The sequence below is a fragment of the Carex rostrata genome, chromosome 2, assembly GCF_964058835.1.
Source record: "Carex rostrata chromosome 2, lpCarRost1.2, whole genome shotgun sequence".
NCBI classification, from domain to species: Eukaryota; Viridiplantae; Streptophyta; class Magnoliopsida; order Poales; family Cyperaceae; genus Carex; species Carex rostrata.
In genome coordinates this window covers 3,082,748-3,097,679 of record NC_135919.1, presented here as the reverse complement: position 1 = coordinate 3,097,679, position 14,932 = coordinate 3,082,748, and the positions used below count along the sequence as shown (strand labels likewise).

The following is a 14,932-nucleotide window of genomic DNA, read 5'->3' as shown; positions in this document are numbered from 1 at the left end:
GCAGGATATAATGTTGTGATAAACGCTTTCATATCACAGATTAAGTTTCCTGTGGTTAACGGGTCTAATTTCGGTGCTGATTTATGCTTTTTAGCGCCATCGAACTCATCATTTAATTTACCAAAATTTGTTTTGCACTTTGATGGGGCAGATCTCGACCTTCCGCATTGTAAGTATTTTATCATTGACCCAAATACTGGTCTGCTTTGTTTGACCGTCGATTTCAGGCAACCTGCTGCAGCAAAATTTCTTCGTTATATATGATACTGGGGAAAATAAATTGTTGTTTTATTTGATTATATATTTATTTCCTTAATACTAATATTAATGTATAAATTCAAATTACATATTTACCATACTGCAATCTCATCTGATTGTGCGGTATTTTTATTTATATGATTGTATGTCTTCTGATTAATTGTTTAATATAATATATATGTTTTCAAAAAATTAATCATGTCTGACAATGCTTTTAATTGAAATTGTTGATGCATGAGTTAATTAGAGGTGCATACGAGATTTATATATATTGTATCATATGTTTGTATTCAGATTTAAGATGCATCAATGTTAGTCGCAAATTCTGCTATATATATTATTGTAAGACAACTACAATCAATTAATCAATTTATAACTGGGTCTAGACAAATGTAATGGATGCATACTTTACATGCTAAACTTAGAATAGTCAAAATAATAAAATAAAAAAAGTTATATATATTTTTCCTGATCATACAAGGAATAAAGCACACCTCTCTTTCGGCATAGCCATGAGAAAATTATACCTCCCATTTTATTAAACATAATTAAACAAATTCGTACAATTTGAACCTAATACATTCGCAAAATACAACTTATTCATAAAACTTAAGGATTTATGAAAGTGCATTTAAGAAAAAAAAGTTATATATATGTTATGGTGCCTAAGAGACTATTTTGATGTGCGGAAAATAGAAGTAATTAATTTAAAAAAATATGAGAAATATTTTTTTTAGATTTATGTTTGTTGTGTTTTTCGATAAAATTAAGATATGTACACACTAGGCTGATGTGCCATTTAGGATATGTACCTATTGCTTTATCCAAAGCAATAGAACCACCCAGGAGATGTGCCATTCAGGCTGAAGCAATAGCACTATGGAGGGCGTCTCTTATGGTATTTGACAAAGGTATCACCGATTTTTTTATATATATCCAAAAAATAAATAAATTTTTTTAAAATAACCAACTAGCTATTGAAATTGCAAAACTACCCAGACCGGTTAACCAGTAACCGGACTCAAATCAAATTTCCGGTTAATCATTTTCCGGACACGTTGAAATAGTCCGGTTAACCATTAACCGGAAATTTGATTTGAGTCCGGTTATTGGTTAACCGGATTTGTGCATTTGTGCATTTTGCTTTTTGTTTTGTTTTTTTGAAAACAAATTTTTTTTTGTATTAAAATATTAGAAATGTTGAATATATTTCTTTAAAAATAGATGGAATACAATATAATTTGATTTATTAGAAAGACTGCAACAAATAACCCGGATCAATATTTTTCAGATCGGATTTTTCGCTGCTGTAAGAAAAATTAATATATTTCTTTATGTGTTATTGGAAAAAAATAAAAATGCTTAGATTCCGAGTTATTGATCCCGGTTCAAAAGTCATTTATAGGTATTCTAGAAAATATTATGATCTTTATAGTACATTTAATTTATTAAAAGTTGTATCTATTTTGAAAAAAAAAACAAAAATTTTAATTTATTTAATGATTGTTACTCAAAAATAATTCTCAAAATAAATACAACTTTTAATAAATTAAATGTACTAGAAAGATCATAATATTTTCTAGATTACCTAGAAGTGACTTTTGAACAGGAATCAATAACTCGAAATCTAAGCATTTTTATTTTTTTTCCAATAACACATAAAGAAATATATTAATTTTTCTTACAGCCGCGAAAAATCCGATCTGAAAAATATTGATCTGGATTATTTGTTGCAGTCTTTATAATAAATCAAATTATATTGTATTCCATCTATTTTCAAACAAATATATTCAACATTTCTAATATTTTAATACAAAAAAAAAAAAATTATGTTTAAAAAAAAACAAAACAAAAAAAGCAAAATGCACAAATGCACAAATCCGGTTAACCAATAACCGGACTCAAATCAAATTTCCGGTTAATGGTTAACCGGACTATTTCAACGTGTCCGGGAATTGGTTAACCAGAAATTTGATTTGAGTCCGGTTACTGGTTAACTGGTTTGGGTAGTTTTGCAATTTCAATAGCTAGTTGGTTATTTTTTTAAATTTTATTTATTTTTTGGATATATATAAAAAAATCGGAAGGTATCATATCCTGTGTATTCTACACACTGTCAAATACTCTCAGATGACAAATCTGCTAGAGCGCAAAGTCACAAGTGAGAGATGGGAGCTATCAAGGATTCACTTACCCCTTGCTGTTACCATGAAGCTAGTTACCTTTCTTTTTCTTCTAATCTAGGGACACTGTTTAGTCCAGGTTTTTAAATTGCTCTGATTGGGGCTGAGCTATACTCTACTATAAACTAATGTAATGGCCAAACCTTTGTGTTAATATATCTGCCTACGGGCTTGCAAATTGCAAAAAAAAAAAAAAAAAAAAAAAAAAACTTTGCTATTTGATATGGAGGACATTTTGCATTTGGTAACTCATACAATATAGTGACCATGGTGACAAGCGAACAGTTTGAATTCGGTTCAGTAGGATTAAAAATTCGTAATTTAGGTATAATTTGAGAATTATTTGGTACAATAAAGAAGAAAAAATAATTCTGCAAAAAAATAATCCTACAAAAAAAGAATTTAAAAAATTGGCATTTTTTTCTTGTTTTTCTCGTGAATAATTCGTGATTCACGTTTTATTCAGAGTTCAATTCGGAAACGTGATAATGACCCGTGTGTTTTATTCAGAGTTCAGTTCTGGAAAAAAACAAATTAAACGCCAATATATTGTGATTCTTGTCACTGTGATAATGACCCGTGTGTTTTTCAAAAAAACCACAAGGTCATGTTTGGTTGCGGAGTAATATGCGAAGTTAATTTCTTACTTCACATTTAAATAGTCAAATGAGAAATAAAAGAAGAAAAGGTGGAATAAGAGATGAGTTAATTGACTCAATTTAGTAAATTACTTTACTTCTCTAGGTGGATTAACTTATTTCACACTTACTTTATCGGTAGAGTTCACTGTCATAATTAGAGGTTCATTTTTCAACACCTTATTATATATCTAGATAGATTAATTTAAACCGTGAATTAAATTATCAAACAAAATATATAATATGTGGAGTAACAGAGAGTCCTTCTTAACTTCGCTCCACCATCAAACATGAGCTAAATTTTTTTCATATGTACATATTGAAGTTGTGTGATGTATAAATTAGAACACATATATTAATATATGAGTGAGTCTATGGTAATATGCATATCACGATTTGGCACCGTGCTACGGCTCTATATTCGAGTTTTCAAATCCTAACGGTCGATCCGAACTGTTCATCTTGTTCTCCATATTAATATGTGTTTGGAGACCAAATTTTACATTTTTTGAAATTTTTTTACTATTTTTTTAGATTTATTGAAAATCACTGTTTTTGGATGGTCAAGAATTTTCAGATCAAGTGATTTTCTAAATATTTAAAAAAAATAGTAAAAAAATTTCAAAAAATGTAAAATTTGGTCTCCAAACACATATTAATATGGAGAACAAGATGAACGGTTCGGATCGACAGTTAGGATTTAAAAACTTAAATATAGAGCCGTAGCACGGTAACAACCCGTGATATGCATATTACCATAAACTCACTCTTAATATATTATATTCAAATAGAATTATGAAAATACACATTTACATGTACTTTGCCTTCAGTCTATTTCGTTCTCTACCATCCAACAAAAAATGAGTCACCTCCTTTGTGCCAACAAATACAGTTCTCCCTAACAGTTTTACTTTGTGTGAATCAACGCTAATACCACAAAAAAAATTTAATAGAGAGTTTTTTAATTAAATGCTTATTAGCCAATACATCAACAATTAAAACCAATGTTGTAAAAAACGTCCGTTTAGACCGAATAATTGGTCGATTAGTCGTACTGTTATAGATTTTTCCGACTAATTGACCGATTATTCTCAGCTATAACCGATTATTTCTAATTAATCGTTTGATGAGACACTATCAATCCGACGACCGCATTACCGTTATTTACAACACTGATTAAAATAGTTGCAAATTTGCAATTGACCCGCTCAACTTTGCTTGTTATACCTCACTGATACTGTTAAAAAAAAAAAAACTCGAATGGTACTACTAGAAATATGAACACACAATAAAAATAAGCAATTTTGATATAAAATTGCTTATTCATATATAATATTTCTTCTGACTGGAACTGGTGCATCACTATTACTGGTACGCTAGTACATGGTTTAATATACATATACAGATAATTGTATGAGCTTTTATAATTCAAAATCATTTCAATCTCTACTTCCACCTACACTATACAAATATTTTTTTTATCGGAGAAGGATTCCAACAGCATATTTTTTTTTATCCACTACAAAATGCCACAACCTAAATTATTTATCTATATTTCAAATTTTTAAAAGTTACATATCAAATTGGAACCATAAATTTTCTTTGTTCTAACGAGAGATGTGTCCATATAAAATGTTATGATATTTTGAATTTAATCTATACTATACTAATTTGTCAAAAAATAAACGCATTAAAATTAATTTATCAAAATTAACTAGATTGGTCACTTGATCTAATATAAATTAATTAAAAAATTCACAGTATTTTTTATTAAAAATACAATGCTCATGAAATTGAAGAGGATCAACCGTTTAGATTTATCATTTTTATTTAAAATTTTATTATTTAACAGCTCAATTAGAAATTGTAGCCCCTCCCTCAGCTAATATATAGTGTTTTCTTTCCAATTTTCAATTTAAGGTGGCATATTCTATTTTTATTTCTCGGGTGTACAACAATTGCTAGAAAATAAAGTTTTTTTAAGGCAAACATTTTCTAATTGACATGTTGTTGCAAAAAGAATCGTTTTTATTTTAAAAGTAAAATATAAGAGAGAGACTAATATAAAAGACATTGAGATTTCATTTTATGGATGTTCAAATTTATAAATTAAAACCAAACTTAATTTCCATATATTACTTTATAACTGTTTTTAATTTCTCTATGATTGTTGTAATCGAGACGCTCCTAGTACATTTGGGTCGTGATGAACTAACATAACAAAACAAATCAAAAGTCTGTTAATAAAATCTTAATCCATGTTGAAATTTTGAAAATTTAAGAGTAATTCAATTGATAAGTTTAATCTCGTACACTCTTCAAACGCTCTTTAATGATTCAATTAATCTCTTTTAATTGCAACTTAATTTATAATATTTGTTGTCATATAAAGATGAATTCACATTATTTGATTAATCTATTAAAAGTTTCATGATATTGTGTGTTGCTTTAATATTTGAAATAAAATACTGAAAACCTTTATATGCTGTTATTCATTTGTATTTTCTGGTAAAGAAAGAAAGAAAAATAGATCTGTTTGATTCTGATCTGTTTTGTATGTTCATCAAGTTACTATTACATCGTTTATATAGAAAATGCAAATCATATAAAACAAACTAGTGTTGTACTGCAAATAAAACAAGCAAGGCACAACGGATCAATTACTGACAGAAACAGAAAATAATTCTTCCAAGAAGAATGAAACTAAGCTATTGTTCCTCTAGTAGGGAATGAAATGGAGGTCTCCATTTATTGTTTGATAAATACTTTGTTCTTTAATAATATTTATTTTTACTTAATAGCTACTTTAGAAGTTCCTTCGTACTTATTTTGTTTAACAAATTTTGATTGCTCCACAATTTTAAAAAATAAATAAATAAAAATAAACCCGTTAAATGAAAAAAGACGTGTTCATCTCACTTTATAAATTTTTTTTAGGATTGATGTACTGTCTTAAAAATATCATCAGCTATTTACTTAAGAGTCAAACAGTATACTTGTGTAAAGATGAATATTTAATTTAAATATTCGTAATGCATAAAATTAAATCTCCGAAGTATCTCGAGTGCGTATCCTCTGAGATACCTCATATTTCGTGTGACCGATGTGTCCGATTTCTATTTGGGGAGTAGCCAGTATCATTTCAGCTTTGAGATTCGTCAAGAACGTATTTTAACGGTTAGGATTTTTCCAAAAATTAACGATAGATACAAGGTACCTCAGAGAATGCGAATTCGATATCTCCTCGGATCTTTTCACCGCAAAAGGAAGTTCTCCGTATCTTTTTTTTCACCGCTCATTAATTAAAGAATAATTTCACTTCTCCACATTTCCTAATAAGCTCACTAATCGTGTTAAACAAGCTACCACTCTCCCTCTCCTGTCCTCGTTCCTTCCCCAAATCCATTTTTCCTTGCCCTTTTCCAAATTCTTGTTCTACCGCGCCTAAAGCATCGATTTCTCAAGCCATCCGACGCTGCGGCTCACCGACGCTCCGACGCTCCGACGCATCGATTTCTCAGCTGCAGTGAGCCATCTTCATGGTACTTGTAATGTTGCAAGACCACTAAAGGGTTTTACTGTGGTAATTTGTGTTCTGGTAACTGTTGCCTTGGTGGTAAGTACATTCTTCACTTTCTTTTTTCAATGAGTTGTTAAAAGTTGAGCTTCAGTATGGAGTGATTTATTTGGGTAATTAGGCTGTCCAGGGAGTTAGGCTGGCAGGAGCTTTGTGCATCATTGTTGTTGATTTGAAGCCAAACAAATTTGACCTATGTAAGAATTTTTTTGGTACGTCTCTAGAATCCAATATAAGATCTTCAGTTCACCTGGTTTGATTCTTGATTTGCACAATTGTCCCTTTCACTATGCACAGGGGCAAGAACAAATTTAGAGGAAATTGTATCAGAAAAACAATGCCAAGTGTGCTACTGACAATACCAACCATATAGCAAAAGCAGGTACAATATTAAAGCATGTTTATTACAGTTTCAAATTAATCTTATTTAATTGTTGTAAAATCATCTTAAACTTAAAATATATGCAAGTTGTATATAGCTATTTGAAAATATAGTGCCCTATGTATGACCAAGCAAAAACAATAAACAAAAATTATTGGTTTTCCTGTTTACCACCATAACCTACGAGTTCTGAATTAAGTTAGTTCTCAACATTACACATGCTACTTTATTTTCTTTCGCTCTATATTTTTCACGAAAAATACTTTTTTTTTTTATACCAAAAGTTGGAAGAAAAATTTACTAACTCTGCCACAAGAAAAAACAAAGAAAAAAAACCAAGAAAGGAAGTTGAAGAATTTGATTTATTGGAAAGTGGGCTGAATTTCAATTTGTGTTGTTGTGATGGGCAGGTTGTAGAGAATAATGGAATGAGGGATCCCAACTCTGCACTGAACATTGTGTACTCAGCCGAAACTTTGAAGCAGCTTCTCCAGGATCGAATGAGAAAGGAGCTTGGGATTGCATTGGCCTAACCATGACGATTCTGAAGCTGACTGTATCCTAACCCGTCTCGGGCAGCTTGATCAGGTAATCCCTGTTCTCAAGTCTACTTGCACGTGTTTATGCACAATTGCATTAATTAAAAATATTACCAATTACGTGCGTAGACTCCTGATAGGATTAGCTCGATGTCTTTGAGTAAAGGTTAGTGAAAAATCAAGGTATGGTGAGGGAACTTTATCCAAGAAATGAATGAATCTTTTACACACTCACAAATTCGCTCCGACGATTCTTCCCCCTTTCGATCCTTCTCAGAAAGAAATGTCCTTCCAGCTGTTTTAGTTAGTCCGAAGATTTTGCAATTAAATTAGTAGACTTTGATTACAGATAATGAAATGGCACGACAATATAATTTGGGTCCTGACAACGTTGTGTTAAAAGTAGGCAGGTCATTGCCACATGATATGTGGTTCATTAGCATTGTGAAATGTTATACTGGCTGGGGTTTGATCATGGCACCAAATGTATGCATTCTATCTTTGTTTTATACTGTTTTGAAATTCATTGTTCAATCTTGTTTTGTACCCAAAACTAGTTTGCTTGGATCTGTCATGCTCAACATCACATTCTTGGTGTATTGTGAATGTTGTATGAACGAGCCACATACTCTACTGATCTATTCAATGCATGAGCATGCAAAATGTTCAAATGGTAAATCTAACTTTTGAATTATAGACAGATGAACTCGGCTTGAACTTAAAATAAATCTCCGTTTCCCTTAGCGAGTCAATCTGATCCGAGCCAAGCTTCCCATTTCGATCTTCTCTCCTCTCAGGTGCTCTCTCTCTCTCCTCTCTCTTTCTCTGAGCTGCTTAAATTGGATAGTATACCATGATACTGGTACTGATTTTATTTTGTAGGTTTTGTTAAATTACAATTAGGTTCAAGGTTTTTAAGTGATTAATGGGTTTTGTTAAACCATGATACTGGTACTGATCCAATACAGTGATTTATCATTTACTGCCACATTTTGAAACTATCGAGTACCAATCCGATTCTATCTTTTTGTGATACTGGCACTGATATCCATGATACTGGTAAGCAAAAGATAAACTTAACACAAAAAATGTATGTTTTGAATTAAAAAATATCTGTATGTATTTGGAATAGAATGGTAACCAATTTTAAGTTATTCTGTATTTTTGATACTTTTGTACTGTACCAGCAAAGGGATTTTGTATCCTATGAGATATCTCAAACTTTGCGTGACTTCATGGAAAATCCCAACCGTTTAAATACGTTCTACACGAATCTCAAAGCACACATAATACTGACCCCCTACAGCACCCCCAAATAGGCACCGGACACGTCGGTCACGCAAAAGTTGAGATATCTCAGAGGATACGGACTCCAGCAAAGGCTGGTATGTATTAACTGGCAAGTTAGTGCTAATGCCCTCTTCTCTTTCCTTATTTTTGTTTAATGTCTGTTTTTTTATTGGGGCATGGTAATTAACTTGTCTTTTTTCGAAGTTTGACCTACAGTCTCATGAAAAAACAATGCTCATTTTGATTAAAAAAATAAAGTTGTCTCACAATTGAAGAAATCAATTTTTGTTTATAGAGTGAGTTGGAGAAAGAGAGAACCTCTCTGTAGTTGAAGGAAAAGAAGAAAGTGTTGGCACAAAGAGGTGCACTTCTTTCTGTTTTTTGTAAATAATTTTTCTCTCAAGTAAATCATATGTACAAGAAAACATAATCAAGATACAAGCAGTTTGATTTCCTCATGTAAATACGAATTTGATATGCAAACAGTCAAAGACAAAATGAGAATTATAGATACTTTTTTTTCTGATTCTTACATGTCACTGTTTCCCTTTGCAGCTCCAGACAAGAATAGCTTCAATGATAGCATTGCAGATAATCAAGTAGGTGTGACTTCCCTCCATGTTTTCCTATTGCTTTGTAAATTCTTTCTAGGATAAAATAGAAACTAGTCTATATTCAGTTCATACCATCTGAGCTACAAACATCTCAAGGTCCAATTTGCAAAGCTCAAATTTTCTGTATTTTATCATGGTTTGAAAGGTTACTGACAAGCAAAACTTTTGTTCTCTGAAATACTTTCTCTCTTATCAAAAGGTTACTGACAAGCAAAACTGGTTGTTTTAATTATTAAATGCTACAGTGTGTTTTGATTATAGTGTATCAGTGGTACCATGAAAGCAGATAATCCCATCAATTTGTACCTAGTTTGTTTTACTTTTACACACAGCATATGTAAATTTGAGACTACCATATATTTTGCTATTTACTTTGTTTATGGTTAATAAAGATGTATTAATTTGTTAGTGCATGGTGTTTGTAAATTTGTGCTTTTGGTCCTATTTCAGTTACAGGTTAGTCAGTTAAGCTTGTCAGTAAGTAGCTAGTACTCTAATATGTATATATATTTATATTAGGCATGGTGTGTATAACTTGTAATTATGACAGTATATGGAGGAGCTTAATGAACAATTGTGCATATGAAATGTTAGTTTTACACTTGTTGGCTATGACAAATTCATAATCTGGTATCTCCTGTAAATATGTCAGATGCTATTATTTAACCCAGTCTTGTTTTAGACAATTTTATACTGGTTGGTTGGTTTGCCAACTAACCTACCCTGATCTTCATTTAGGGGTAATTCATGCATGCTTCCTCATATGTTTTTTTTATTTTTCATTTTATTGAGTAATTGTATAATATTTTGTGTGTTGTCAGGTCTCTAGTATAATCTACTTGGACCCTCCAGCTGCAACTGGGTTGTCTTATTCCCTTGACCATTTGGATTACACCACTGGATCAAGACAGCTGCTGATTCACACAAGTTTCTTTTGAAGGTCACTTTTTTTTTTTTTTTTATTGTTGAACTGTACTTTTCTATTTTTTTACTTTAATTTTCTTGATAAGTCTTATTTGCAACTGTCAGGGACATCATTAGTCTTATGACTGTTAGGAAATTTGAGCATGTTGATTCTCATGGATTTTAATTAACATTTGATTTGTAATATGAAGAATGTATCTAATTGGGCCATATACCATTTTGAATTCTGGTTATTTTTTGTTTTTGAATTCATGGATTGTTTAGTTTACTATTATAATTTGAACTTATTTGTTGTTTTTGGATTTCTGTTATAAATTATGTTACCGAATTTTTAGTTTAGTTTACTGTTATAAATTATTTGTTTAGTATACTGTTATAAATTATGTTACCGAATTTGTTTAGTATCTAGAATAGCTCAACTTATTTGTTCAGTTTGCTGTTATAAATTATGTTACCGAATTTTTAAACATGTCATTCAAATATACTACAATTAATTGAGTTTGAGTCGAGTTCGGGCTGAGCTTAAAGAGTCCAATGGACTGAGCCGAGTCAGGCTTTACTCTTCAAAGTTGAGTTGAGCCGAGTCAGGTTTTAATAAAAGAATGAATGGGTCGGGCCAAGTTTTGAGCGAGTTTCCGCTCATTAGCACCCCTAATTGCCCAGCTCAATTTTTTTTTAAATGTAATGGTAACTAGATGGTGGAACAACAGTTGCATTGTTTACAAAGCTATATTAGGTTTGCATGAATATAAAAATTAACATGAAAAATGTTTCTCTAATTTGTCGAATCTATCACCTCTTGCCTTTATATGAGAAGTTAGTCATGGCAAGATTACGAGTCAGCTTCCAACTTCTTGCAGTAGTACAACTTCTATGTTCCTTATATCAAATAAAAATGGTTCGTATCTTCGTATTTTTTACTGACAATATATCATTTCTTTTTTTGTTGCACGGCTTAATTCTTTCCCTTCTGGTTGTTTCGTGTATCTTACTGGTAGAAGTCAGCCAAAGATGACTTGGCCGTTACTTATTTGAGCTGATAGGTCTATGTTATATTTTTTTTAGGGGGTCAAATCTCACAAGATTTACTCTTGTTTAGTACAGATATTTGAGTTATTCTTTTGTTTATGTAGATGAAACTTTTCTTGAAGTGTGCTGCTTTTTTGGAATGACACGAATGAAAGAACCACGACTTCCTTCCGGTTTCGCTTGTAAGATAAGTTTCCTTCACAATATATTCTTTTTTTTTGTTGCACGGTTTATTTCTTCCCCTATTAGCTGTTTGGTGTACTTAACCAGTAGAAGTCAGCCAAAGCTGACTTGGCTGTTACTTGTTTGAGTTGATAGGTCTTTGTTATAGTTTTTTTTAGGTTGTCAGATCTCACAACCTTTATTTTTCTTTTGTTCATGTAGATGGTTATTTTTTTTGAAGTGGTCTGCTTTCTTGGAATGACACGCATGCAACAACCCTGACTTCTACTGCTTTCTTGGTTGTTTTTCTTTTGTTAAGGTTAAATGAGAGGCAAGATCGGAGTACCGAAAATTTTATTAATATAAAAAAAAAAATTCAAAATCTACAGCCCTCTGACTAAGAATCTGAAATCTGCTCAAACCGAAAAAAAATTGGCGGTTCCAAGCTAACTTTCAGCAAATTTTATTTTCAATTTTGAAACCTCCGAAACTGAAAATTAAATTCCCGGTTTCTAGAACCGGGAAAAATATTCTTGGTCAGTGAGGCAATTTTTTTTTTAATTTGAAATTCAATTATGTTTTGTTTTGGCTTTGAATCATGACTAATGTTTAATTATCGGATGCATGTAACTAACAGTTAGTTATATCCCTTTTTTGACGGAATTCCTGCCCCTTTTTTTTTTTTTTTTTTTTGAGAAAACACTATTTTCATAAATCATGGTTGTTACATGTGATTGGGTTTCTGAGAAGGTTCCTTTTTGTTTTGTTTAGTTTGGGCGGTGATAAGGGCAGACTCAGGATTTTTGTAAAAAAATATTGAATCGGATTTAAATAACTTATCGGATTTAAACTTATTAACTAATTGGGTAGTCGATAAAAAAATAATGTTTTGACTTATATTTTTCAAGAGGAGGGTTCAAATGCACCCAAATTTTTGTGCACTCAAATGCACCCTATCCTTTTTTTCCGTTTTCAAAGTCCAAATAGTCAATCCGAACCGTTAGATGCGATCTACATATTAAGATGTGCCTGGAGACCAAATTTTACATTTTTTGAAATTTTTTTACTATTTATTAAGCCACTTTGAAAATCGCTGATCCAATGGTCCAAAAAAATGTAAAATCAGCGATTTTCAAAGTGGCTTAATAAATAGTAAAAAAATTTAAAAAAATGTAAAATTTGGTCTCCAAGCACATCTTAATATATAGATCGCATCTAATGGTTCGGATTGACTATTCAGACTTTGAAAACGAAGAAAAAGAATTTGAAAGATATGGTGCATTTGGGTGCACAAAAATTTGGGTGCATTTGAATCCTGCTCATTTTTCAATTCTCTGACTTATAATTTCTAATCCTTTAACTTATAATTATAATTACCAATTATAATTCAAAAAATTTATTTTAATTTTAACACTAAATTTAACTCGAATTACAAATCAAATATTCAGAGGAGGGCAAAAATTTTTTCAAGGAAAGACAAAGTCGATCAGTACCGGTAGATTACCACTAAAACTCGAAATCCAAGGAGGAGGGGGCCCCTGTTCTACTCTAAGTCTGCCCCTGGAAGTGACTAGCTAGTCTAGTGCAATTTTTTTTTTTTTTTTGTTGAGTTTCTGAGAAGGCTCCTTAAATGTAAAAAAATAGGAATGTCACAATGAACCAATTACTTAATATAATTATATATGTAAGAGATTAATAATTAGATCAAGTCTTCCGATGACGTCAAGGGGATAAGGGTTCAGGGTTTACGCGTTCTCACCCTTGACTTGGATTTTATAAAACCAAGTACCCCTGTAAATCATTTGAAAAAATCTCTTTAATTCTCAGTGGTTCTCTTTAAAAACAGAACAATATAAATGGCGTATGTAATAATTGACATGCCCTCCAGCCAGCAGCAGCATTCATCAGACTCGATGCAGAACAACAATGGCGACAACAGAAGCCTCGTGTCGACCGGTGTAGGAGCACAGGAGAAGTTCGTTCCAATACCAAAGCTACTGGAGAAGGGGGCCAGCAGGCTGGGAGTGCTGGTGTGTGGGTGGGTGGTGCTGATGCTGGTGCAAGGTGGGATTTTCGTCACTGTGGAAACAAAGGATCGTGTGTCCGTCACCGTCTTGTTCTTTTTAGTATGTTTTCGGTGGTGGCGCTACTTCTACCCCCCAGACACAGGGTATAGATATATGACAACTTTAATTTTGCTTGAAATTAATTATGAATCACTCTTTAATTTTTCTTATCAATATTTAAGGTCTTTAACTGAGGCTACTCAGTCCTTGTCAGCCGACAATATCCAACAATTGGCGATCCCGATTGGTTTCATCAGCAGACTCTTCTACTGGTGGAATCTTGTCTCTATCATGACTTCTGTTGTTCTCTCCATGATGCGGCTAGCCTCACAGGATTTCAGCCAAACAGAAGCAAATAAGGGGGCTCGAGACTTTTCTTTAAATGTCTTTTATGGCCTGGCATTCGCAGAAGCATTACTGTTACTTATTGCGCTCACGTTCGTCACAATAATGGCTGTGCAGCGAAAAGTCACAAAGGTGCTGATTGAGTGGGTGAAGCCTTCTCAGCCTGCACAAGCACCGCCCACTCACCAGAATACAACTCTGTTTGAGAGAGCGAAATGCCAAGTTCATCCAAACTCTGTGGGTTACTCCCACCTACCAGCATCCGAACCTCATGATTCGGTGAAGCCCTCTCAGCTTGCACAAGCGCCGCCCACCCACCAGAATACAACTCTGCTTTTGAAGGCACAATTCCCACTTCATCCAGACTCTGTGGGTTGCTCCCACCTACCAGAATCCGAACTTCATGATTTGTGTACAATTAATGAATTCTCTCAATTAAAATCCCTACTTTCATTAAATGCCCGAGTGCTTCATTTGTTCCCTGCAGTTAATTTGAGTACTCTGAATTCTAATCATTTTTACTTCGACGAGTGTGTGATCTGCCTTCAATTGATCCATAATTTGAGGAATCTGATTTTATCCTCTGGCTTTTGGAAAGAAATAAATAAGCTTATTGATTATATCCCAGTGTGTGTCCCCCGATCAGCGCATGATTTGTTCCGTACAATCAATTGGAGGAATCTGAAGTATATTTATCCTTCCTTAGAGCACGGCCTCCGCCGTAGAGTGTCGCGGCCTCGACAATTACTGCTGAAAGAGGATTACTCTGACGACTCTGAGGATAACCTTCCTCATTTAAAAGCGGATTGATGTATCAGTATTGTTTGTATTGGTTGTTTAAGTATTAGGGGATCCCCATTCAATCAATACTACCTAACATTGTTAGCTCCTTGCTGTTATTCAATTGCGGTGATATTTGATGTAA

The 14,932-nt window shown here is 32.6% G+C and overlaps 1 protein-coding gene and 1 long non-coding RNA gene across 4 annotated transcripts; both read left to right on the top strand.

Moving 5' to 3' along the window:
* Positions 1 to 6,393: 6,393 nt before the first annotated feature.
* Positions 6,394 to 12,259, top strand: LOC144569189 (uncharacterized). Of its 3 annotated transcripts, XR_013516001.1 has the most exons (7): positions 6,395 to 7,038; positions 7,449 to 7,626; positions 8,275 to 8,374; positions 9,163 to 9,229; positions 9,423 to 9,470; positions 10,303 to 10,421; positions 11,539 to 12,259. It is a non-coding gene; the product is annotated as an uncharacterized LOC144569189 (long non-coding RNA). The 3 variants fall into 3 exon arrangements; XR_013516000.1 differs by having other exon boundaries at positions 6,394 to 7,626; positions 9,423 to 9,466; XR_013515999.1 differs by having other exon boundaries at positions 6,394 to 7,626.
* A 1,130-nt stretch (positions 12,260 to 13,389) lies between these two features.
* On the top strand, positions 13,390 to 14,817 carry LOC144566911 (uncharacterized). The gene is made up of 2 exons (XM_078316957.1): positions 13,390 to 13,766; positions 13,845 to 14,817. The coding sequence occupies exons 1-2, from the start codon at positions 13,453 to 13,455 to the stop codon at positions 14,815 to 14,817; spliced, it is 1,287 nt and encodes a 428-aa protein (XP_078173083.1). The 5' UTR covers positions 13,390 to 13,452.
* The last annotated feature ends 115 nt before the right edge of the window (positions 14,818 to 14,932 follow it).